This window comes from Erinaceus europaeus, chromosome 9 (assembly GCF_950295315.1).
Source record: "Erinaceus europaeus chromosome 9, mEriEur2.1, whole genome shotgun sequence".
NCBI lineage: Eukaryota > Metazoa > Chordata > Mammalia > Eulipotyphla > Erinaceidae > Erinaceus > Erinaceus europaeus.
In genome coordinates, this window is record NC_080170.1 from 46674276 (window position 1) to 46700858 (window position 26583).

At 44.0% G+C, this 26583-nt stretch overlaps 1 protein-coding gene across 8 annotated transcripts in view; it reads left to right on the top strand.

Annotated features, from left to right (window-relative positions):
* The window catches only part of RGL1 (ral guanine nucleotide dissociation stimulator like 1), a 223560-nt gene that overhangs the window by 93070 nt on the left and 103907 nt on the right, over positions 1-26583 (top strand). For 3 of the 8 annotated variants that reach the window (XM_016188465.2, XM_060197817.1, XM_007523810.3), the window contains one exon: positions 10078-10188. The exons of 2 other annotated variants lie outside the window; for them this stretch is intronic. In XM_016188465.2, coding sequence (XP_016043951.1) covers positions 10078-10188 — 111 coding nt within the window. Of the gene's footprint in view, positions 1-8477; positions 9266-10077; positions 10189-26583 lie in introns of those variants that run through there. 3 more of the 8 variants (XM_016188470.2, XM_016188466.2, XM_060197820.1) reach the window with 2 other exon arrangements.

Consider the following 26583-nt stretch of genomic DNA (forward strand, 5'->3'; position numbering starts at 1 on the left):
ATTAGTTTACCATTAAATTATAACTGAAATTCAGGGGTTCAGCCTCACAAGCAGGTATGTGCAGCAAGTCCATTGTCCTCACTGCCAGAGTGCAGCCATGGCAGATTTGAACTTGAGTTGGTCTTCCAGAGTCAGTTTGATGCTGGTGTACCACTGAGTCTGTGCTCAGCACTCTTACATGTAGCAGACATCTCCCTCCCCTTCCTGAACATCCTCCTGGTGCATGAAGCCCACCTCACTTCACAACACTGTGACAAAAGCCAGCTAATGCAAATTAGCCATCTGCGCTCCTTTAGCAAATGGGACTTTTTTTTTTAGAGGAGTGAGAAGCCCACCAGAAGTCCCCAAGTTCCATGGGGAGCAGTAGGCTCTCATCCTTTTTTGTGTATCGCTGCCCTGGTGCCTTTCAGTAGCTTCCATTGTCCCAGGACAAAGTCTGGACCTGCTACTTGGATCCTGGCTCTGCTTCAGCTGATCTTCTCTCTTTGTTCTCCCCTCTACCTCCTCTGCCCCCACCACACACTCAGTCCATCCACTTGTGTTTGGTTGTGAAATGGCTTTATTCTCACCAGCACCCCTGTATCTGCTCATGCCATTCCTTTTCCATTTCTTCCCCTTCTCTTCTGATGACTTGTGTTCCTCCCCACTCCTTGTCTCTGGCATAGGAACCCCTATTTGATGTCAGGGGCTCCACCCTGTGCCTGCTGCCTTACAGCCCTCATTCCCCCTTCTGTCAGCAACCCCTCACCTGTCTCACTTCCTCCAGACTCAGTGTTTTATGAAAGCAGGAGCTCCATTGAGCCCCATGCCCCACCCAGCATAGTTCCTAGAGCACAGACACGTTTGCCAGGATGAAGGAAATGGGTGGCAGTGCCAGCCTGAACCAGTGAGCAGCATTGGGCATGGAAAGCAGAGGTGATTGATTCTACAAGAGCCAGGAGGGTGAGAGCTGGCCATGGCATGGACACACCTGTGCTTCCCAGCAGGTGTCTGTTGACCTGGCTCTTCACAGAGGAGGATTTGAGGGATTATGGGATTACATAAGATAAAACAAAATGCTTCCAAGGCACATACATTCAGCTACATAAGGGTGAATTAGTGCTCAAATTCTCATTCTCTCCCCACCCCACCCCCAGACTGTGAAGGAGGGAGAACTGTGTGTAGCTCTTTAGAGAGCAGCTATCTGCCTAACTAAAAGCTGAACAGATCAAGGCAACTCTCCCCTTCCCCAAACTAGGCACATTCTCATTTTGTAAACTTTAATGCATGGCTTATCCTAAACACAATCAGTATGGATTAGTAGGAGCTGGTTTTGTCAAGTGAACAGGAAAGTCACAAGAACCAAAACTTTGTCTCAATGTGTTCCTGGCAAAGGCAATATATGAGCTATTTTCTGATTTTAAAAAAGAATATATAATTGATATACAACCCACAACCAACTCTCTAATGTAAAACTTCTGTGTGTGTGTGTGTGTGTGTGTGTGTGTGTGTGGTATATTTCTGTATAAGTACTTATCCTATTTGCTCATTTTTTGTTGTTATCAGAGTGATATTTCCACTACACATTTCTCTTCTTTTTCCACTTTCTCAAAAATTCTCTTTTAAGGCAGGAACTTTTCATCCTTGGTTTTTTAAAAATTTTTTTTAATATTTATTTATTTTCCCTTTTGTTGCCCTTGTTTTATTATTGTTGTAGTTATTATTGTTGTTGTTATTGATGCTGTCATTGTTGGATAGGACAGAGAGAAATGGAAAGAGGAGGGGAAGACAGAAAGGGGAAAAGAAGGATAGACACCTGCAGACCTGCTTCACTGCTTGTGAAGCAACTCCCCTGCAGGTGGGGAGCTGGGGGCTTGAACCGGCATCGTTATGCTGGTCCTTGAGCTTTGTGCCATGTGCCATCCTTGGTTTTTATCTAAAAGACAGATATTTCTGGGAAAACTGTGTGTTTAAGCTATTCAGCAATTCTGGTGTTATGTAACCGATCACACCAAGTCTTTGACTTAACTCTGGTTACTTTTTATTGAAAAGTGTCATACAATAAATGCTGATAATTTAAACAACTTTTATGTTCTTAAACAGGGAAATACTCAAGTATGCACAACATATATTTTTTCTTTTTTTTTGGTGCCAGTTAATTCCACTCTTCCTAGTGGACTCTGTTTTACCATTCAACATTAGATAGAGATAGAAGGAGTGGCTGAGAGAGAAGTACCACAACACCATTCCATGCTTGTGAAGTTTCCCCATGCACGGTGCTCCTATGTGGTGCCATTTACTATGCACCCTTGCGCGTAGTAATGTTTGTCGCCTAGCAGGTAAGCTACCACCTGACCCCAGTATGTGCAACATCTTATGAGGGTGTAGAAGGTGATCAGTCTCTGGTCCTCTGAAGTATTCTAAGATTCACTGACTGGGCCCCTGAAGTAGTGTGAAAATTAATTGCAGTGAGTTTCCCTGCCAAAGTGAGTTTCCACAATGCAAGCTCTCCTTGTGTTTCACCCTGCTCTTGGGTTGTTTCTGCTTTTCTTTAGCTGTGGCTGCATCTTGAGACTGCTTAGATGTCTAGATCCAGCTTCTCTTCCACTAAGGAGAAATTCTGTGAATTCATTTTTCAAACAACTGCCTGTGTACAGACTAACTTGTAACTCCATTTCTTAGTTTCTAGGTTTTATCGGACCTTCCTATCTCTCTTCCTATCTCTATTTCCTCTCTTTGCATAACTCAGCTAAGAATGCATTTATTTTTCTGAAACGGAAAGCTCTTCCTATTTTCTCTTTATGTTCATGACACTGCCACATTCCCAGCATTCCAATCCTCAAACCTTATGTTTTTTTTTTTTTCCTTTTATTTACTTACAACATGCTTCCTATGGTCAAATAGCAACAATTTTCTTTTCCATGTACTGGTCAGGTTTATTTTTATTCCTCATAAAACCTTGTTCTAGCAGCTAGGAAGATAGCTCGGTGATAAAGCATAGCACTTGTGTGCTTGAGGTCCTGGGTCTGATCCTCAGCACCACATACCTGAGAGCTGAGTGGTCACTCTCTCATAAAAAAAAAGCCAATCACTATTAAAAAACCCAAAAACCTTGATCTAGCCTCAGCCCAGCTGTGAATTACTTGACATATACAGTACTGCCTAATAATGCCTCTATTCTTTTCTCTCACCTAAGTCAACCAAGTGTTAGGCTGAATTCATTGTTCCTGGTGGCCATTTTTTCCTTTCTATTTTATTGGATAGGACAGAGAAAAATTGAGAGGGGAGGGAGAGGAGAGGAAGAGAGACACCTGCATACCTGCATCACCACTCATGAAGCCTCCCCCCTGCACGTGGGGAGCGGTGACTCAAACCCAGGCCCTTATGCATAGTAATGTGTGTGCTCAACCAGGTGTGCCACCTCATGGGCCCCTCCTTTTTGTCACATTTTTTTTATAACCATTCTAGCACCTCTTAAAAAGAATGACAGAATCTCCACCAACCAGTTCTTTATGCAAAGCTCATTTCCCTAGACTAAATGAGCTCCCTTTCCATACCAGTAGCATCCTTATCCTTTCTCATGAAGGACACGCCCCCACGCCCCCTTCCCCCCCCCCCCCCCCCCCGCTCTTCCTCCCAGTCCATGTCTTTGTCAGAGTTCATGTTTTCTGACCCACCTTAGCTAGAGCTGTGATGACCTGCAAGTCCTCTGGGAGCGAGCCCCACCATAGACTTACTCAGAATCCTCTCAGCAACAGTGCTCAGTCTGCCGTGCTCTCTCTGTCTGGTCTGTGGCTTTGTGAAACTATTTCTCATTTGTTCCCTTTATGTCCTTTCTTTGCTTTCAGAGTATAAGCAACGTTGAGTTAGAGACCATAAGACTTATTTATATCATTGCCAACAACCACCAAGCACCTACTGGACTTACAGTATGGCCTTTAACTAAGTATCTGTGTATCTGTAAATCAAATAACTATTTACTGAGCATCTACTATGGAGGCACTGCAAGAGCTGGTATAATACAATGATGAGGAAAAACTGTTGGCTCTGCCTTCAGAGAGTTGGAGACAAGGGAGATACTCATCAGACCATCTTTCAACTAAATGTAAAATTGTAACGGGGGTAGTGTTACAAAGAAAGGACCATGATAGTGAAAGGCACATACTAGGGGCATTTAACCCAGGTGGGAGGAGGAGAAGAGACATGTACCCTAAAGGGAAAGGGAAAACCACATGTGTGTGCGCGCACATGGGCGCACTCTGTGCTGAGAGGGAGCCCCTTTAGGTTCGAAACAGTGAAAGCAGAGGGCACAATGGTGCCCAGAGGGCAGGAATAAGGTGAAGTGAAAGGCAGTTGGGGAGGTGAGCAGGGCCACCTCTTTATCTTTAGCAATGGGGAGACACTGGAGAGGAGGGTGTGATGATGTGAAAAGATTCTTCTGGTCCCATGTGGAGGTGGACCGAGGTAGACAAGAACATGGAGCCCGGTATTGTTCCCTGCTGGGAGCAGCATGCTCTTTTTTTATTGGTAAGTTCGTGGGGATGGTGGTTCTTCCTGGGGTCCATATTTCATGAACTTTGGACTGCAAGCTGAAAAATCTTGAGCTAATCTGTGTGTATGGCTGAGTCTCCTGTAGCTTTTGCAATTTATGAGCCTGACATACAATGACCATTACTCCCACCACTAGACAGTGCTGAGTAATCATCATGGTGCAGGGTGCTGTGCTGACTGCCTGATGTGGGATGTCTCATTAATTCTTACTGAGCCAATGGGGAAGGTAGATCCCTATTTTTTTATTGGCTTTAAGATGTTAAAGACTTAGCCTTATAGTCAATGACTGCCTCCTCTCCAGATTCAAAGGAGGTCTTGAAACTTTACATCAGGCTCAACCTGACGCTGTTGAAGTGGCTACGGAAGAAGGGCAAACGCTAGAAGAAGAAGGAGAGACACTGTGTCACAGCAGCTCATTTATTTGGACACCTGGTACCATTTCAATGCTATTATTATGGAAAAGGGATGTTCCTTTATCTCTGAAACAAAAAATATGCTTTGCTTAACTGTCCAATAACTCCTTCTGGCCAGTATCTCCATGACTTTATCTCATCCCAATTTGCAGAATATTTCATTCTCTGTTCCACAGACCTGCCATCATGTCAGAGCTGTTGTATGCTTTCATCTTTTCAGCAATGTCAACACATTTTTGTGTGTATGTTTTTTTTTTTTACAGAAATCTGTAATTGTATGAAAATAATGCTTATTAACCCAAGTTACAAACAGTATTTCAGTAACCAGCTTCCTCCTAGAAGAGCATCATCAGCAATTAACAATCTGTAAATTGCTAGTTGAAAAATGTTTGCCACCTTGATCAAAGGGGTCCTCTGCTATTGACCTACCATCTGTTATATGCTATTTGTTTCTTGTGTCTCCATTTCCTGTCCCCTATGGCTGTTTCTTCTTCTTCTTCTTTTTTTTTTTTTCCTCCAGGGTTATTGCTGGGCTGGGTGCCTGCACCATGAATCCACCGCTCCTGGAGGCCATCTCCCCCCCCCCCTTTTTTGTTGCCCTTGTTGTTGTAGCCTCGTTGTGGTTATTATTATTACCACTCTTGATGTTGTTAGTTGTTGGACAGGACAGAGAGAAATGGAGAGAGGAGGGGAAGACAGAGAGGGGAAGAGAAAGACAGACCTGCTTCACCGCCTGTGAAGTGACTCCCCTGCAGGTGGGGAGCCAGGGGCTCGAACCGGGATCCTTACGCCGGTCCTTGCGCTTTGAGCCACGTGCGCCACCGCCTGGCCCCTACCCCCCCCCCCCCGTCTCTTCTTTAGCTGAAGTAGGTCCATCTGAAATTGGCTTGCCTATAGGTACATCCATATTTTTTCTTTAAAAATTATCTTTATGGGAGCTGGGCAGTAGCTCGGCGGGTTAAGCACACATGGGGCAAAGTGCAAGGACTGGCGTAAGGATCCCAGTCAGAGGCCCCAGCTCCCCACCTGCAGGGGGTCGCTTCGCAAGCGGTGAAGCAGGTCTGCAGGTGTCTTTCTCTCCTCCTCTCTGTCTTTTTCTCCTCTCTACATTTCTCTCTGTTCTGTCTAACAAAAAGAACAGCTATGACAACAATAACAATAACTATAACAAGGGCAACAAAATGGGAAAAATGGCCTCTATGAGCAGTGGATTCGTAGTGCAGGCACTGAGCCCCAGCAATAACCCTGGAGGCAAAAAAAAAAATCTTTATTTATTTATTGGATAGAGATAGCCAGAAATTGAGAGGAAGGGGGAGAGAGAGGGAGACAGAGACAGCTTATAGCATTGACCCACCACTTGTGAAGCTTTCCTCCTGCAGGTGGGGACTGTGGGCTCAAACCTGAGTGGTGCACTGTAACATGTACACGCAATCAGGTGTGCCACAACCCGGCCCCTCACCCATAATTTTTAAATGTATACTTTATAGTATCTCTGTGATAATTAGTAAAATTACTTTGGGGCCGCTGAAAATAGAAGCGGATGTCTAGTGCTTAAGGATTACTTGAAGAACTGTTCTTGTTTTTTTTTTTTTTTTTAGGACTGGTCATCTTTAACCAAGTACATGACTGTTCTTTTTGCAAAGGAAAACCAAAGGGTCAAGCAAAGAAGAGGAGATTGGGGCAATGCCAGTTAGCTTAGCTAGAAGCAGCCATAGCTAATGCTGAGCTGAGAGTGGGAAAATGAACATAGAAAGTTAATTCATGAACAGCACAGCCTGTGAGCATGAGGAATAGGAGAAACATCTCACAGAGATTTTGAAATGATTAAGGAGTTCACATTTTGGCATTACTTTTGTCTTATGGGTTGTGTGTCTGTTCTCATGTGCATGCTATCTATGGTATTCAACTTCACTGAATAGACTGGGGCTTGAGGATGGCTTAAGAAGAACATCCTCATGATTTTCTTATGGACCTTAGATAAACTTGACCCTGGGGACCACAAAAGAAGCACGTCTATGTGCTCTTCTTATAGAAATGACCACTTCAGTAAAAAAACAAAAACAATACATCTTTCTCCACTGTTAAGAGCCCAGAAGGTTCTGGTAGTATAGAGGAAATTTGACTAAGTGACTAGAAGATGTTCTCAAATGTCCGAAGATCCTCTTTATTTTTTTCTCTATGTGCACTGGCTGTCTTTTATTTGCTCTTCTGGCACCATCAGTGCACTTGGTTCTCTGGCTTCATGTCTCATGATATATTTATTATTAACCAAAGCCCAGCCTTTTGCCTTATCCTGGTGGTTAATGTAAAGCTGCTCCCTTCCTTTTTTACTTAAAAGGAGAGCTAATTCAATTACAAGTGAATAATATTAAAATATAAGAATGCTACAGATTTTTGTAGTCCGAACAGCCATTTGAATTATATTATCATTGGGTTGATATCATGCTTGAAGACCAAATTAAGAAAATAAAAAGGTCATCATTTTTGTTGTGACAGGGTTCCCCCCCCCAAAGATTTTGTTTATTTTGTCTTCAGGGATTGGTGCTGTCACTATGAATCCACTTCTCTTGGAGGCCTTTTTTTTTTTTTTAAATAGGATAAGACAGAGAGAAATTGAGAGGGGAGGGAAGATAGAGAAGGGGCGAGAAAGACACCTGCAGACCTGCTTCACCTCTTGTGAAGCGACCCTCCTGCAGGTGGGGAGTAGGGTCTTGAACCAGGATCTTGTGTGGGCCCTTGAGCTTGATACTATGTGCACTTAACCCAGTGTGCCACTGTCTGCCCCCTAAGATTTTATTTATTTACGAAGAATGATAACGCAGAGAGAGAGAGAGAGAGAGAGAGAGAACCAGATATCACTCTGGTATGTGTGTTACTAGGAATTGAACTTAGGACCTCATACTGAGTCTAATGCTTTATTTTTTTAATTTTTAAAAAGTATTTATTTTATTGCCTTTTGTTGCCCTTTTTATTGTTGTAGTTATTGTTGTTGTTATTGATGTTGTAGTTGTTAGATAGGACAGAGAGAAATGGAGAGGAGGGAAAGACAGAGAGGGAGAGAAAGACACCTGCAGACTTGCTTCACCGCTTGTGAAGCGACTCCCTTGCAGGTGGGGAGCCCGGGGCTCAAACAAGGATCCTTAAGCTGGTCCTTGCGCTTAACCTGCTGCACTACCGCCCGACTCCCTCCAATGCTTTATTTACTGCTCCCCTTCCCGGAGCATGGTCTTGACAGATCTTTGGGAGAAGATAACTCCCCCTGGCACTGGCCTTGTGACCTGCTGCCCTACCATTGTCCCGCTGGTTCCCTGAGTGGAGACAGACAAGTCAAGTTAAGGTCTCCACTCCCCCCACCCCCCAACCCCCGCCCCAGGACACACTCTCCGAGTTGCAGTCCCAGCAAATCCGGTCCTGTGGCCACTTCCCTCCCGGGAAGGCCAGGTACTACAGGACGAGCGTGACCCTGGTGGAGGAGTCCAGAAGTTCCCACTGCCAGTCCCTGTGCTGTGCAGGCCACTCTGGCCACGGGTTTTAGAATATATCCTCTGACCAACTCTGTCCCAGTGAAACACTTCTTGTTTTTTATGACTGCAGTTATTGGAGTCGTTCGGGTTGAATGTAAATTTAATAATATCAGCCAGGTAATAGAAGTTTCCCGACCGTCTTTTCCGCACCCGCTCCTTCTCCTTCGTAACTTTCAAGAAAGAAGGAAGAAGAAGACACACCGACCCCCGCAGGCAACTCCGGTCCTTTCTGGCAACTGGCGAGCAGCCAGAAAACCTGATGAACCAGAAAGGATTGTTGCCGCTCGCCTTCAGACATACTCGTGCTCGCCCCATCCCGGGAATGAAGCCGGGCGGCGAGTGAGCGGAGCACAGCCGAAAAGCCTGACATCAGCACCGGCCCAGCGGCGGGAGGAGCTGGCTGCACCCTGGCTCTCAGGCTCGCTGGCCGCGCGCCTTTGTGACCCGAGGCGCGCTCCCGCGACGGCGGCGCGCGTGTCAGCCGGGAGCACCGGGTTCCGTGCCGAGTGCGCGTGCCCGCGAGGAGCGCCTGCTCTGCCTGCTGGTGGCGCGCGTCCCTACACTGGGCGGCTGGGCTGCGCGCGGGTCGGGGCCCAGAGACCGCGTCGGCCTGGGAGCAGCGCACATCATGCCGCGCCCGGGAACCGAAGAGCCGGCTGAGCATGCGATTGTTCGGGCGAGTTAAAATGGTAACGCGAGCCCGGCGGGGCTCCAGCTTCTCTGGTGGGGACTTCTCCCGCTCTCTCGGGCGCGGTTCGGACTCCGGCGGAGTGGACGGGGCAGTCCGATCCCACACTTGTGAGCCGAAGCTTTTCACTCTGCTCTGCATGCCTGCCCCTCCGCAGCCGCCTCCCCGGGACCCCGCTCCTGGGTCCCGCGTGTGTCCGGGAGGGGCCGCTTTGCAGGCGCGAGCGCTGCTGGCTGGGGTCCCGCGGCTCTTTAACTTGGAGACTGGAACCCCGGGGGTCGCCGCCTACGGCTTTGGGGTGCTGCTTTTCCTGCACTTGCCTGATAAGTTTACGGATAACTTTGCACCCTGCGCTAAGTTTGGGGATCCTAAAACTCTTAGGAGGGAGCGAGTGAAGGGTGTGTGTGTGTGTGTGTGTGTGTGTGTGTGTGTGTGTGTGTTGCGGGGGGTGGCATGCAAAGCAGTTCACTTCCAGAGAAGTGAGGAGAACTGGCATTTTAAACACTTGTTTGTGTCGAGTTTGCTCCAATAACCGAGACATTTAACAAAAGTACAGACGAATTATTTTTCCTTCCACTTAAAGAGGGAAGATAAATCAAGACTTTATTTAAGAAGGACAAAAAGACTTAGGAAAAACTCCTAGCGTAAGTGTGCAAGTCTAGGAAAAACAGTTAGGTGGAAAAGTTTGGGGATCTTAATACCACAGCCTGGGGCCAGGAGCCAGAAAATCTCAGCATTCATTCCCTGATGGCTGTGTGTCTTGTGCTGCTCGGATGGTGCTATTTGTTTTGCACAGACTGTCTTGTGCCCCGGGTCTGCTGGTGTAGTGCAGCAAAAGCAGCTGGGGTAGATTGTGGTTAGCAGTGAGGGGGGGAGGGTGGAAAACACTCGTTTTCTTTCTTTTTATCCCATCCCCTGGCAGAGCTCCATTCAGGACTGGGGTGAAGAGGTAGAGGAAGGCGCTGTTTACCATGTTACCCTCAAAAGAGTCCAGATCCAACAAGCTGCTAATAAAGGAGCAAGATGGCTAGGGGTGAGTACAGCCAAGGAGCCTAAGCTTGGGAATCATACTGTTTGTCTTTCTGTAAATATCATTATTTAGCAGAGGCAGCTTCCTTTCTTTCTTTCTTTCTTTCTTTCTTTCTTTCTCTTCCTTCCTTCCTTCCTTCCTTCCTCTCTCTCCCTTCCTTCCTTCCTTCCTTCCTTCCTTCCTTCCTTCCCTTCCTATTGCTCTTTTAGCCTTAAAAAGGAAAAATTGCCAATGACCAAATGTTTGCACCAGCGGTACAGGTCTGTTTTTGTACTTTATGTCTTTTTCTAAAGTAACTTCCTGGGTTTGTCAATAATTCAGAACCTTTTAGAAGCATCTTAGGATACTTGGCAAGTAGAATGAACTGCAGGCAGTGCTTGGGTCCTTGGGTGCTTGGGAGCTAAGGCTAGAGAAGTTGACTCTCATTTGGATTCACTCCATCTGGTGTTTCTGGCCATGCTGCCTTTTTTTGTGGGATAGTGTGTCTTGAGTTTTCATTTCACTTCATTTCTGGGAAACTTCTCTGTAGCTCAAGTTGGGAGGAGGGGCCCTTATTGTACTGTCTTTCTCTTCCTCCCCCTGTCATGCACTCTCACTCTGTAACTACTGTTCATTTGGTTATATGCTTGCCAACCCCACTAATGGTAAGTGTGTTAAAACTCACTGTTTATTTAATGGGCCAGCACAGGGGCAGAAATTTAGTAAATGCTTATTGAATGAACAGATCAAGCTTCACTCCTCTCTGGAGGACTAATACTATGTTGGTGAGTAGGAATGCCTTGTCACTCTCTGCTGAAAACCAAGTCAGCTTGAAAATGTTAGCTTATAGAGAAGGGGTAGGGGGAGTGGGAGTGAGACAAATTAATTAGATAATGACTATAACTGTCTTGCATTATTTCTAGAACAAAGCGGGTGCAAATAAAGGTAGTGAGTGGATACTCTGTTAAACAGAAAATTCCCAGCAGAGAGTAAACTAGAGGGTTCCCCAGTGCCTTTTCAAAGTGAGGGCTCCATATGTGCATGTCTTGTTCAGAGCGGCAGTGCAGGAGTTAAACAACGTTGGCAAGACTTACTGTGATATGTGGCTGGAGAGCCCAGGAGTGGTGTGTGTGTGTGTGTGTGTGTGTGTGTGTGTTTCAGAAGCTGAGGAGATAAGCCTGGAGGAGCCTTTAATTCACAATTGTTCATCCTTGTTTTCATCTAGGAAAAACAGATGCTTGGGTGACATTATTCTTGTCTATCAGAGTGTTTAATTGAGGCTTTAGGAAATAGTTTTAAAATTTAGCAGCCGTCATCATCAAAAATGATTCAACTGGTGATTCCCATGTTGACCTTGTCTAAAATAATAAGTCTAATAAGACAACAGTCTAAATCAATCAAGAAAATAAAGTAATGTGAAAAATTCAGTAGTTAGGGACCTGGTGGTGGCATATCTAGTTAAGCACACACATTACAGTGTACAAGGACCTGGGTTCAAGCCCCTGTTCCCCACTGGCAGCGGGAAGGCTTCACAAGTGAAGAAGCTGGGATGCAGGTGTCGCTCTGTCTCTCTTCCTTTCCCCTCTCAATTTCTCTGTCTCTATCCAGTAATAAATACATAAAATTAAAAAATAGGGTAATTAGTGGTGTAGGGTGTTGTTACTATGTTTCGAACCCTTAACTGCTTTTAGAATTATTTGGGATTCTATGGGAGGGATATTTGGCATAGAATCAAGAATTGTCATTTCATTCACCAATTCAGGGAACATGAAGCTGAATTTTTTAAATTTTTAAAAATAGTTTAGTGAGTTTTTAATTTTTTACTTATTTCCCCTTTTGTTGCCCTTTTTTTTTGTAGTTATGATTGTTGTTGTTATTGACATCATCATTGTTAGATAGGACAGAAAGAAATGGAGAGAAGAGGGGAAGACAGAGAGTGGGAGAGAAAGACACCTGCAGACCTGCTTCACCACCTGTGAAGTGACTCTCCCTTGCAGTGGGGAGCCGGGGACTAGAACTGGTATCCTTACACCAGTCCTTGAGCTTGGCACCATGTGCACTTAACCCTCTGCACTACTACCTGACTCCCTATGAAGCTGAATTTAAGATACCTGTCTGTTACTCCCCTATCCTCACCCCCCCCCCCACACACACACAAGAATGCACCATCTACATGATCCAGGTTTGATCCTGGGCCCCACTGCACAAGAGGAAGCTTTGGTACTGTGTTGTCTTTCTTTTTCTCTCTTTGTGTCAGTCTCTGTTTTTTAATAATAATCTTAATTTATTTATTGGATAGAGACAGTCAGAAATTGAAAGGGACGGGGCTGATAGAGAGGGAGAGAGAGACAGAGAGACGCCTGCAACACTGCTTCACCACTTGTGAAGCGTTCCCCCTGCAGGTGGGGACTGGATGCTTGAACCCAGGTCTTTTTTTTTTTTTTTTTTAACAAGCATGTGGAGATATTTTATTATAGAAGATTTACATTTGCTACATGTTATGAAAAATCATGGCAAAAGCAACTCATTTTCCACTAACAAAGTCCATTTTGCTAATCTGTTTTTCTAGGAAAATTAAAGATTGACTTTCTTCCCTTCACCTGTAAACCAGGGCTGTAAATTGCTCAGGTCCAATTTAACAGATACAGGGCATTTTTTTTTCTTGTCTTTCTTTTAAAATGTTTATTTATTCCTTTAATTAATGAAAAAAAGAGAGGCAGAGAGATAACCAGAGCGTTACTCTGGCCTTTGCAATATGGGGGGTGTGAACTCGGGCTCTTGGGCTTGAAGAGTCGAGTGCTCCATCTGCCTGTGTCATCTCTTGGCGTGCTCCAGGACACGTTTTCATTCACACAGAGGTAAACCCAGGTCTTTGTGTAACAAAGTGTAGCATGTGTGCTCAACCGGTTGCACCACCACCTGGCCTGTCTCTCTTTCTCTAATACCATAAAGATCACCATGATCATCAGTGATGAAACTCCAGTGAAGACAAAATAAATAAAAAGAGGACATCAATTCCTATACTGAAGGTATACATTCTTTTAAATTAATATAATGACACTAGTTCACCTTTTTTTGTTGTTCTTTTTTCTTTTTCTTTTTATGCAGTAGCAGGGAATGCATTCAGAGGCTTATGCACAGGCAATCTGACTGAGCAGTTTTCTTGGCCTGACTTTCTCTCTGTCCCTCTCTTCTTCCTTCTTTCCTCCCTTCATATTTTCCTTCCTCCCTTTCTTCCTTTTAGAGAGTGACAGAAAGAATGGTGGAAGGAAGAGACACCACAGCACCACCACATCATATGTGGAACTTCCCCGGTGCTGTCTGTAGTGTTCTCATGCTGGAACTTGAAACCAAGGGCCTCAAACACAACATGTCATATGTTCTGCCTGCTAAGTTTCCTTCCAGCCTCAAGCTGTGGAATCTGTTTGTCCCGGAATACTGGGTGACCCTCAAGGTCTTTAAGAAGAGTGGCAGTGTTAGATTACCATTTTAAGAAGGTGGGTGGTATCTAAGGGGTGAGGCATTGAAAGAGAGAACTGGTGAGTATGTGAATGAGAGGTAACAGCCAGAGGAAGAGGACAGTTGGGGGTGGTGAGATGAGGAGTTCCAGCAGGTTTTAAAGAACAGATAAAAAACTTTCTTCTAGGGGCCAGGTGGTGGTGCACTTGGTTGAGTGCATGTATTACAATGGCCAAGGAGTCGGGTTTGAGCCCCCGGTCCTCACCTGCAGGGGGAAAGCTTTACAAGTGGTGAAGTAGGGCTGCAGGAGTCTCTCTACCATTCTCCCTCCCTATCACTCCCTCCCTCTTGATTTCTGATTTCGGTCTCTATCCAATAAATAAAGATAATAAATAAATTAAAAAACTAATTTAAAAAATCCTTTCTTCTAGGGAGTCAGGTGATAGCGCAGCGGGGTAAGTGCACGTGGTGCGAAGCTCAAGGACCAGCTTAAGGATCCCGGTTCGAGCCCCTGGCTCCCCACTGCAGGGGAGTTGCTTCACAGGCAGTAAAGCAGGTCTGCAGGTGTCTTTCTCTCCCCCTGTCTTCTCTTCTTCTCTCCATTTCTCTCTGTCCTATCTAAGAACAACAACATCAATAACAAAAAACAAACAAACAAACAAACAAAAAACAAGGGCAACAAAAGGGAAAATAAATATTTAAAAAGTTTCCTTTCTTTCTTCCTTTCTGTCTTTCTTTCTTTCTCTCTTTCTTTCTTCCTTGTCTTATGTATATGTGATTTCACTACTCCAGGCCACTTGCTTTTTTTCTTCTTCTTTATTTATAAAATAAAAAATATTGACAAGACCATAGGATAGGAGGTGTACAATTCCACAGAATTCCCACCATCAGAGTTCTGTATCCTGTCCCCTCCCTTGTTCCTTTTTTTTTTTTGCCTTCACGGTTATCACTGGGGCTTGGTGCCTGCACTACAAATCCATTGCTCCTGGAGGATATTTTTTTCCCTTTTTTGTTGCCCTTGTGGTTTATTGTTGTCATCGTTATTATTATTGCTGTCATTGTTGTTGGACAGGAAAGAGAGAAATCGAGAGAGGAGGGGGAGAGAAAGATAGACACTTGCAGACCTGCTTCACTGCTTGTGAGGCGACCCCTCTGCAGGTGGGGAGCCAGGGGCTTGAATGGGATCCTTACGCCAGTCATTGTGCTTCATGCTATGTGCACTGATCTCACTGTGCTACTGCCTGGCCCCCGCTTTCCTATTCTTTATCCCTCTGGGAGCATGGACCCAGGATTGTTATGGGGTGCAGAAGGTGAAAGGTTTGACTTTCATAATTGCTTCTCCACTGGACAAGGTTGTTGGCAGGTTGATCCATACTCCTAGCCTGTCTCTCTTTTTCCTTAGTGGGGCAGGGCTCTGGAGAGGACACATTGGTGAGGTCATCTGCCCTGGGAAGTCAGGTTGGCGACATAATAGCATCTGCAACTTGGTGGCTGAAAAAGCATTAAGATATAAAGCAGAACAAATTGTTTAATTATCGGAAACCTAAAGGCAAGAATATAGCAGATGAGATATGGGGTCTCCATTTTGGAAAAAGCTAGTAGGTCTAATTTAGGTATATTCCAAGGGGCCCATGACTTTACTGATTTTTTTTCCAGGCCACTTTCTTTTCATTCAGATATTAAAACAAAGATAGAGAACTAGGAGACGCCACAGCACCTTCTATTTGGTGCCAGGACTCTAACCCAGGTTGTATACATGCAGTGCAGGCATCCTGCCCGGTGAGCTATCTCTCTGGCCCCCAGAACCTCCCAACTTTCTGGGATCTGTGACAGCATCTCCTTCTGGGGTGAAATGCACTGTAATTCCACGCCAGACATCCTCCATCTCTCTTCTGGCAAATGTTTTGTTTGTTTTAATGTGGTGTTGACAAATGACCCTGGGACCTTAAGGGTGCCTGATATCAGCACTGAGCAACCTCCCTAAGTCTCTTTGTTCACTATTTTATCTTAGAGCTGATAGAAATCTCAGTAGTGCTCCACAATTAGAGCTGGTGCTGCTGTTATGTTCCCATATGGTGGTGGGACTAGAACCTAGGACCTCAAGTATGACGTTCCTTGCTGTCAGTGGTCCTGCAGTAGGGGCAGGCCAAGTGTACTTGCTGTGTGGGAAGCTCAGCCCAGGTGGCCCAGGAACAGGGCAGCAAGCACTGCTTGCTCTCAGATCCTGGAGGACTGTGCAGAGCTAATGGTTTCTGTTTCCTTTGAAACAAGCAAACAAAAGAGAAGTCTTCTGTTTCCTTACAAACTAAACAAATTGAATCTATAGGTCAGGGAAGAAGAATAAATATGGAACCCACAGGCCTCTGATTACAGAGCTGTATTTAGACTGTGGGAGTCCAACTTATAATTCTGTTGTTAGGGACACCGGAGATTGTATGGTTGCTGTCCTGCTCTTATTCCCTTTCCTGACTAAGTGTCTTTAAACACTCACTTGACACTATTTATCCTGGCTGCTGGCATCACTACCTCTGCTAACTTATCATGTAAAAGAAAAATTTGGTAAAAAACTGATTTTCCTTGGTCACCAATACCACAGTCTCAACCTCCATTCCCTTTCCTCTCCTCTGTGTACACACACAACATAGGACATCTTTTCACATGTTGTCTTCAAGGGTTTGATGCATCTTTGTGTTGTCACTTCATGGTCTCCTATAGGCTCCCATATCATTGCCAACTCTGACATATACTGATTGGTTTCCTTTAACTGTGTCAGTATTTGATGGCTGGCTTCCCTTTCCTTTGCTTAGGAAGTGTCTTGATTTTAAAAAAGAATAGAAATAATGTGGGAGGAAAGAAGGAATAAAGGTGAAGTGAGCCTACAATGTGAGGTAGTGGACACCACCTTGAAGGAAGCTCAGTGAGTCTCATGCAGAGACAGAAACATGTCATTCACCACTGATCCTGTAGGCTTAAAATTCTAGAAGCCCTGGGATACATGGATACAGTGACTATAGTTCATGCCTGGCATGGGTCCTCAAAGACACCTTCTTTATTTTACACAGTGTGTGACTTCTGAGGGTGCTGTTTTGATGGTAGTGGGTAGGATGGCATGCTGCTGGCAGTGCTGTGTATTTTTCACCAGCAAAGACTCATTGCCCTACATTTTCACTTACCTGCATTTATTTATTCACTTGTGCCATCTGTGGTCCATTCATTTCCACATAGTTAATCTTATCCCACGTATACTCCCCCAGTCATTCTCTGTTTGTTTGCTCTTTCCTGCAGAGAATTGAGCAATTCATCCTTTCCCCTTTGTTTTGTTTCCTGCTGATTTAAATACCCACTTCATTTGTTCAAAGTGAAGCCAAGGCTGAATTCTTCCAGCTTAATAAGTCTGGTTGCTCTACTTTCCAGGGGTATTTCCAGCAGGCCACCCTACAGAAGAAAATAGCCATGTGCCTTGACTTAGAATCTGTGATTTGAAGCTGCCAGTCCTGAACTCAGGACTTAACCTCTGCCACTCATGAGCTCTGTGTCTTTGAACTTGGAAGTCACTGACCTTTTGTAGGTCTGAGTCCCTTACCTAGGAAGGGAGAATCACAGTGGAACCTTCTGACAGGATTGCTGTGAGGACCACAGGGTTCTCTATGGAAGGGACTTGGCTTGGGGCCTCAGGGATGGGGTACACTTTTGCCCTGATTGAGGACCCCCCTATTGCAGAAGTTTGGGTGCCTTTCTTCTATGTTCCCTGAATGTCAGAGTGCTTGTAAAGCAGAGATTACATGATTGAGGAGGAGCCTGAGCCTGCTGTCCCTCCCTCATTTTGCACATCTGGGAGGAAGGGCTGTGTAGGGTTGAGCAACTCTTGTTTACTAGAAAGAATATCATTCCTGTGTTTCCTCTGTCTGCTTGTGCAGTAAAGTTTGCTGCTTCACTTGGGCTCCCAAATTTTGTGTTTCTCTTTGATTCTCCTCTCCTTGTTCTGTGTTTGCAATCAGTTACAGAGAAGGGTGGTAAAGTTAATGCAGCAAGGCATGGAAAGTGCTCTCAGTCTTGCAGAGCTGCTGGAAGATTAAGGTTGGCTGGATGCCAAACCCTGATGTGGGACTTGAACTCATGACCCAATGCCAGAAGCAAGAATGTTACCACCAACTGGCACTGACCCTCCCAAGATTTCAGGCATTTCAGTTACTTCCTCTGACTAGTCCTTTTGTTGCTAGCTGTGTTTTCTTCTCTGCTCCCCATTTCCTGCAGCATTCCTGGCTTCCCGCTCGGAACACCATTTAAGATCTATTTTCTCTCCTATGTCTTTCCACTAGCTTATTACAGTTGCTTCCTTCTTCCTTTCCATCTCTCCTGTATGAGTTGCTTTTTTTTTTTTTTTTTTTTTTTCTTTTTGGTTCCTGTTCCTTCCTGTCCTCTTCCTGGAGCAAAAATAGTCTGCAGGGTGTCTGGCTGCTTGCCCGTGAGTCTGACCTTCCTTCTATTCATTTAGGTGCCTCTTGAGCATCGTAAGGTCCTTTCCTGCTCTGTGCAAGGTCCTCAAGCTCTGTGTGTCTTCTCTACTCTCTGTGTCTGCTCTCAGCTGGCGTATGGGACTGACCCTTGTACTCCAAAGAGTCCATTTGTAGAACAACAATGTTTAGTAAGTGATTTGTTCACAAGGCGATGCTCTCTGTTCTGCTGAGCCTATGTGTAGTGCCAAAGGAAGACTGTTCCTCACACACTCGCAGGGTGCAAGTCTAGCCCATCTATGTGCAAAGCCAGGGGCAGCTGACCCCAGGAGCTGGATTTCATCCACCACTGTGGTGGGATCTTGCTGGGACCTCTTCTGTTTTGTTTCCACAAAAGGAGAAGAATATAAGGGGGAGCCTCAAGTGTTTCTTCATGAACATTTGTTGGTGAGACTTGGAGTAGGTTATGACAGTCTTTACAAACATGTCGACGTAGACAATTCACAGTGAGTGTCTGCTTGAGGGATAAAGGATTAGAAAATATTATATGGCTGGGTTCCAAAGTGCTGAAGGTAGCAGTTCTGTTGTCAGCCCAGCCTGATCCTGGACCCAAACCCAGACTCCCTATTTTCCTAAGAGTCATGGCCATAAGGTAGATGACATTCTTCTAGGTGGTGGGAGGAGGTTCTAAAAGTTTCCCTCCATCTGTACACGTGGTTATATCTCTATGAAAAGAACTAGGGAGTCAGGTGGTAGCGCAGTGGGTTAAGCGCACGCGGTGTGAAGCGTAACGACTGGTGTAAGGATCCTGGTTTGAGCCCCCGGCTCCCCACCTGCAGGGGAGTCACTTCACAGGTGGTGAAGCAGGTCTGCAGGTGTCTATCTTTCTCTCCCCCTCTCTGTCTTCCCCTCCTCTCTCCATTTCTCTCTGTCCTATCCAACAACGACAACATCAATATCAACAACAATAAAACAACCAGGGCAACAAAAGGGAATAAATAAATATAAAAAAAAAAGAGAAAAGAACTAGATCTTTTTTTTGGCTGTGAATCCCAAGTTGTAGATTTTGTTGGTCAAGGGTGGGAAGATAGCATAATGGTTATGCAAAAGATTTTGATGCCTGAGACTCTCAAGTTCCAGGTTCAATCCATAGAACCACCATAAGCCAGAGCAGGGCGGTGCTCTGGTCTTTCTCACTGTGCCTTTCTCTCAATATCTCTCTCATTAAAACGGAGTAAATAAAATATTAAAAATAAATAAATAGATCTCATTGGCCGCAGTGAAGTTGGTGTTCTTGAGCAGCGCTGTCACCTGTGTCATGGCTCTTGCCACTGTGTCAGCCTGCAGGGCTTGTCTCTCTTCTGTTCACTGACAGGAGAATCCTCCTCCTGACCAACCTCTCCCCACCCAGATGTTATCTTTACTCTCCTGTGTCTTTTACATGGTTTGACTTAATCGCTGTTAGAAAGCGTGCATTTTTTTGGCATCGGATAATGTTATAAGTTCCATTGACTGGATCAGAAAAAGATTGCATAAGTAAGCTAGGTGTAATTTTAGTAAAATCAGTACACAGAATAGGACAATGCTGCTTTTGCCTTACTTTATGCCATCATTAGTGGATGTACACATTTCATGACTTCCAGGAAATGATGGCAGTATGCTGGCTGACTGCATAGATGGGAGGACTTGTCAAACCGTAAACTTCATAGAGCTAGATGGATTTGAGTCATGGGTCAATGATACAACTCTGAGAATGCAATTTCTGCTTTGAAGCCCAGTGTTACTTAAATGTCTTCGTATAGCTGATCAGATCTCTTGCTTAATACTTGGATTAATCCATTGTCAAGTCATGGAACAAACAGCTTCTATAGAGGGACCTGACCCTTTCTGTGTGCAAGAGCAGCCTATCACTTTCACCACGAGGAGGGGGCTTCTCTGAGTTTTGTGTTTCGTTGGCTGATGTGCTTTCTAGGGCTGGGCTTCCCTTCCCACTGGCAGGGAGAGCCATCAAATCACACACTGAGTGACATGAACTGTGAGAGATGGTGTGTGCTTTTCACTTGTCATTAAGTCAGGTTCAATTCTCTTTGCTTTCTTGCCCCTTGAACTTTTACCATGTGATCTCAGACCTTAACCTTAAATTTCTACATCAAGCGAAATGTTCAACTTTTGTTGGAAGTTCAGAATTCTTGCTGCTGGTAGGTTGGTCTTCCTTTTCAAGACTGCCTGACTTTAATTGTCCAAATTAAGTTTTCTTACAGTTCCTGGTCCTTTTTGGCTTTTTGTCAGCATATGTTCTTCACCTTTGGAAATGGATCAGTAGTTTGTGTTATTGCTTTAGGAAAATAAGTACTAACTTAAATATTCATCTTTTTATTTCATGAGGTGGAGAGAATGAGTTTCATATGAGAGAGAGAGAAAGAGAGAAAGGAGAGAGAGAGAGAGATTAAAGCCAGATCACTACTCAGGTATATGCAGCACCAGGGATTAAATCTAGAGCCTCAGAAATGCTCTCTACCTTATGAACTATTTCCCCAGCCAGCCAAGAAAAATATTTTAAAAGAATGTTATTTTTAAAAGAGTGATGCACAATATATATATATATTTTTAGAAAAGAGAAAATCACCCAGAGCAGAAACTCTGTAACACAGCCCTTTAAACTTTTGCTTTTTAATCTTTCAATCTCTGCTCGGGGGCACTCAGTCTAATATAGTTGCAGTCATGCTGTTTATTCAGCTTTGAGCAAGCGCACTTTGTTTTTAAGAACAAGTTCCCTAAAAGTTACTTTCTAGCTGGAGCTTATGGTGACATCTATTCTCTTTCTGATGCCCCAGACAAAAGAGTGCATTTGGACTTTGTGTTTGAGGAGTTGCAAGGTGTAATGCTTGTGGTGGTTCTTGTTTCTGTTCTTTTTTTCCCTTGTGACCGCTCCCTTCCTTTATCAGGGCTTGGAGATGAGCGAGACTGTGACTGAAACGACTGGAGCAGCAGTAGGGTCAGCAGCAGTGGGAGGCCTCTCTTTCTCACTTCTCAACACCTTGGGGTTTCAGTGCCCTGACCCTTGCTCTCTCTCCAGGGCTGTACTGCTCAGGAATGCTGGTAACTCCTAGTCAGGTGAGCACTTGAAACATGGCCACTCCAGACTGGGATATTCTGCACTTCTGACACCCGTAGTCAGTTTCAGAGACTTTAATATGAAGAAAATAATGCAAAATAGCCCCAGCTATTTTCTATACTGATAACATGTTGTGCTCATAATTTTGATATACCTAGATGAATAAAGTATAAAATTAAATTAATTTCATTTTTTAAAAGTTGGCTACAAGCAGAAATTATATTTACTGACTGACATGTTTCTAGAGTACAGTGTGACTTTAGGTCTTGCATTTTGAAATGTAGGGTGTATTACTTTTGTGAGTTCTGAAATTAATTCAGTGGGTTAATTTCTATTCAGGATGGAATAGAAAGTTAGTGTGGCATTATCACGAGACCTTTTGTGTACTGAATCACATGTAAAATACATCTCTATGGCAGATTATGGTCAGACAACTTGATATGGTAACTGTTCCCAGGTAATCTAGCTTGATCTGAAGCATCACTATGAGGCCTGTCAGACTCTGTACCAAGGCAGCTCAGTACCAGGCACAACAGGTGGATTTTAGGTTTGGTTGGTAGAAGCATGTCTTCAACTCAGCTGGATCCTCTGTGTATGCAAACCTGAGCCCTGCTACTCATCCAAAAAGCAGTAGACCCTAGGATACCCCAGAGTGAAGGAAGCTGGGTGAGGACTGAGGGTGACTGCAGTCTGGACCTGTGTGCTCAACCTTGGAAACGTCTTTGAAACCTAGGGCTTGATTTTTCTCTGATTAATTGCTTCTGGGAAATTTCTCAAAACTTGTCTCCAGGGAACAGCATTAGAAGAACCAGAGTATAGTCAACTCATATCTGTGGTTTTGGGAGAACTAATGAAGTCCCATCCATCCATCCTTCTTTCTTTCCTTCCTTCCTTCCTTCCTTCCTTCCTTCCTTCCTTCCTTCCTTCCTCCCTCCCTCCCTCCCTCCCTCCCTCCCTCCCTCCCTCTCTTTTGAATAGGACAGAGAAATTGAGAGGGGAGGGGAAGATAGAGAGGGAGAAAGAAAGACCTACTTCACTGCTTGTGAAGTGACCAATCTGCAGGTGGGGAGCTGGGTGCTCAGACCAGGATCTTTGCATGGGTCCTTGCACTTCATACTATGTGCGTTTAACCCGATGTGCCACCATCCAGTCCCCAACTAATGCAGTTTCCAATGGAGGGAATGGGGACATGGAACTCTAGTGGTAGGAAAAATATAGAATTATACCTCTGTTATCTTATATTTTTGTAAATCAACATTGAATCACTAATAAAAAATTTAAAAAAGAAGGGCCAAGATGCTTCCTTTTTTAAAATTTATCTTTTAATTATATTAGTGACTTAATACTAATTCACAAAATCATAAGATAACAGGGGTAGGGGGCTGGGTGGTGGCGCATCCAGTTAAGTGCATATAGTACTATGCCAGGGACCTGCACAAGTAACTGGGTTCAAGTCCCTCCTTCCCTGTAGTGGGGATGCTTCAGTCTCTCTACTTCTCTATGTCTCCCTGTCCTTTCTAAATCTATCTCTGTCCTATTGAATAAAATGGAGAAAAAGGAAAAAATGGGTGCCAGGAGCAGTGGGTTCATAGTGCTGGCACTCAGCCCCAATGATAACCTTGGAGGAAAAAAAAAAGACAACAGGGGTATACTGCATTGTTCCTACCACAACAGTTCTGTATCCCCATTCCCTCCATTGTAAGCTATAGTAGTTCTCTTAAGGTTGCAGATACGGGTTGACTATTCCTTCCTTCCTTCCTTCCTTCCTTCCTTCCTTCCTTCCTTCCTTTCTTTTTAAATTTTTTATTGGGGGATTAATGGTTTACAATCAACAGTAAAGTACAGAAGTTTGTACATATATAATAGTTCCCAGTTTTCCACATAATATTTCAGCCCCTACTAGTTCCTCCTCTACCGTCATGTTCCAGGACCTGAACCCCCACCCCCACAACTCCACACCCCAGAGGCTTTTACTTTGGTGCACTGCACCAAGACTACTTATTTGTAAGAGTATTATTATTATTTTTTATTTTTTGAGAGAGATGTCGAGAGAGAAAAACACAGAGAGAAATACCAGAGCACTGCACAGCTCTGGCTTTTGGTGGTGTGAGGGATTGAACCTGGGACTTCAGAGCCTCAGGTATAAGACTACTATTTCTGTAATTACATATATATATATGTGTGTGTGTGTGTGTGTGTGTATGCCCCCCTATTGTTTTTCTGTGGTCCTGCACTCTCTTCCCTTCCAAGTTACACCCACACCTATTACTACTTCAGAGTGTTCTTCATTTCTTCTTCTCTCTCTGGGTATGTTGGAGTTCACAGCCCTCTGGTCATCTTCCTCTGTCATTTCTCCCCCTCTGGGAATATGGATCAAAAATTATTTTTGGGGTGCAAAATGTGGGAGTTGTGGCTTCTGTAACTGCTTCTCTGCTGGACATGGACATTGACCGGTCGATCCATAACCCCAGCCACAGTGCTTTCTTAATGACCTTGGAGCCAAGCAGGGCTGGACAAGGGGTTCCTCCACTCATATGTCATGTTGAAATCAGAAGATACTGTGCTCTGATCTAGGACCATATCAGTCCTCCTCCCTCTGGACAGTCATCAAGCCTGCGCCTGCTGAGAGCCATTTGTGATTATAAAGGCTCCCCAAGCAAGGCGTATGGGGTTCCATGGGCCTCGTATTTATTCTGACAGTTGTAAAAATTCTTTTGGACTGACCCATTTTTCCCTTCCTTAATTAAAGAAAAAAAAAAAGTCTGGCAGGGGCAACAGGAAGAAATGTAAAACATGTGACTAATGCTTCAGCTTCTTCTCCTTTAGCCAGATTCTTTAAAATTATACCTTAGACATGCTTGATGTTTTAAAAACATTTGCCCACAAAAGCCACCAAACATTTCTTTCTGAAACTTGCAGACTTAGATGGCATCCACTTCCAGGAAAGAGTTCAAAAGCACAGCATTTCAGAGTTACTGGACTGAAATCTTCTTCAGGGTTTTTGCCTTGGTGAATTAGATTACCCTGGCCTGGCACTGGCAGAGGGCCAGGGGGCCTTTCACCATGACTGTGCTTGAGTATTTTCAGTGGTATCGGTAGACACCCAGAATAGTGGAGGGAGTTAGACTCTTAATATCCTTGCAGATGAAAGCACTACAGTTCCAGTGACCAAATTAGCTCCCAGGAACTGTCATTACATGGATCATATGTTCTGTATTTATAACAAATACTTCATTTATTCTTTTAAATTTGAGCCCCTTTATAGGAGGCTGTTATAGAACTACTGTTCTTGGCATTTTGTAGGAATAGATAGATACATATTCCACTCAGCTCTGGCTCTTGGTGGTGCCAGGCACTGAATCTGTGACCTCTGGTATTCGAGTCGTGTGTACTGCTGCTTCATGATAATCCCTATGTGGAATCCAGAGGACATGGCACTTGCCTGTCACATCACATTCAACCTCCTGATAGGTTGAACTGTCTGGGATCATGGATTTCTGAAAGTTTAAAATTATTGACTATGAACAATTTCTTTTAATAGTTCTTAGGATTAAGAGTGTTTATATATGAGTCAGAACTCATATTTAATGTTGTTTCAGTTAGTAGTAACACTCACATTTAGCTACAAGCCTTTGACCTTTTGTGTTTTTATAGAGTTAGTTGCTATTGATCTAAATTTCATTTAATGTGTACTTAAAGAGTTGATTTAAAAAAGCTAAATGTAGAAAAATCCATTTTATTAAAGTAAGTATAGTTAATTTTTTCCACCATCTTCAAGAATTCTGATTCAAAGGGCTAGGTGATGGTGCACCTGGTTGAACGCACATGTTACAAAGCACAAGGACCCAGGATCAAGCCCTCGGTCCCCACCTAAAGGGGGGAAGCTTTAAGAGTGGTGAAGCAGGGTTTCAGGTGTCTCTGTGTCTCTCCCTCTCAGTCTCCCCCGTCTCCTCAATTTCTTGCTGTCTCTATCCAGTAAATAAAGATAATAAATAATAAAGAAGGAATTCTTACTCAGTAAACCTGCATATCAGCTGTACCATTCAATTCAGTTTAATAAAGTCCTGTATCCACCTAATTTATCAAAATGCTTGTGGCCATTGACAAAACTCTCCTGTACCACTAGAGTCATCCTCCACTTTTGGCCACATCTACTCGTCAGCATTGCTTTACTATTCATCATTCCTTGACTATATATATATTTGATTTGGATACAAATCCAGCCAACTTTATACCTATTCAACTTGTACAGTTCCATCCTGTCTATAAAGATCTAAGGGAGAATTGATAGAATGGTTTCCTGAATCTTGAAAGGTCATGTCCGTAGCATTCCATGCTATTCATCCATGATCAGAGTAGGGTGGGGGATTAATTCTGAGTGATCACTGCTTACACATCTCTGGAATATTAGTGAGTGGTTCACTGGCAATGTAGTTCATTGCTTCAGTCCATGAGTGTGTGTGGGGGGTGGGGGGGGGTGTCACATTCAGCGTGCTTTGTGCTTGTTCTGGCCGTAAACTTAATCTTAATTCCTATTTGAATCTAAGTAGGGTTCCTTGTTTCTGACCTTTGGATAAATTCTAAGATTCTTTGCTTCTATCTGCTGATCAGTTTTGCGATCACATCTCCAGGTTCTTTCAGGGTGCTTATGGGCCCATAAGAGAGAAAACACGAAAAGGGCTCAGTGTCTTCTCTGACTTGGACTCTAGTTTCCTCTTCACTTGGTCCTTCCCTTTCCAGTTAAAGACTGTCTTCTTGATAGAGAAGATAAGGCCTAAATGGAGTGCTGTAGTTCTCTTTTCTTTCTGTTATCAGCTAACTTTACCCCACCTATTAGCAGGGACTACTCCCTTCCTTTTTCTTACTCTTATTTTAACTTAAAAGCTCTTTCACTGAGGTAGCATTTCATAAGACTTAGTTTGCTTTGACTCCCCCCCCATCACCACTTCAGGCTTACTTTTTTTTCAGACAGAAGAAAAGAAACAGAGATAGAGACACAGAGAAAGACACCATATCATTGAGCTCCCTTCAGTGCAGTAGGGCCTGGCTTGAACCTCGGTTGTGCGCATGACAAAGCACACATACTGTCCAATTGAGCTAACTTGCAGCCCCTACTTTGACTTTTATCTTTCATGTCATCAGGCTTTTAGTTTTATGCTCTCCTAAGTATACAACTTTAATTATAGTCTTCTTTCTACCTCATAATTTGGAAAGCTTGTACAACTACTTTGGTTTCTCTAGATGTTTCCTTTCTTTTTATCCCATGTTTGAAATATTTGTCCTACCTTTCTTGATTTATTTTTCCCTTTCCTAACTATGAAACTTTGCGTTTCTAAGAGGTGATAAACACTTCCTCCCAAGGTGTCCAAAACTCCTGTAGAAACTGCTTTT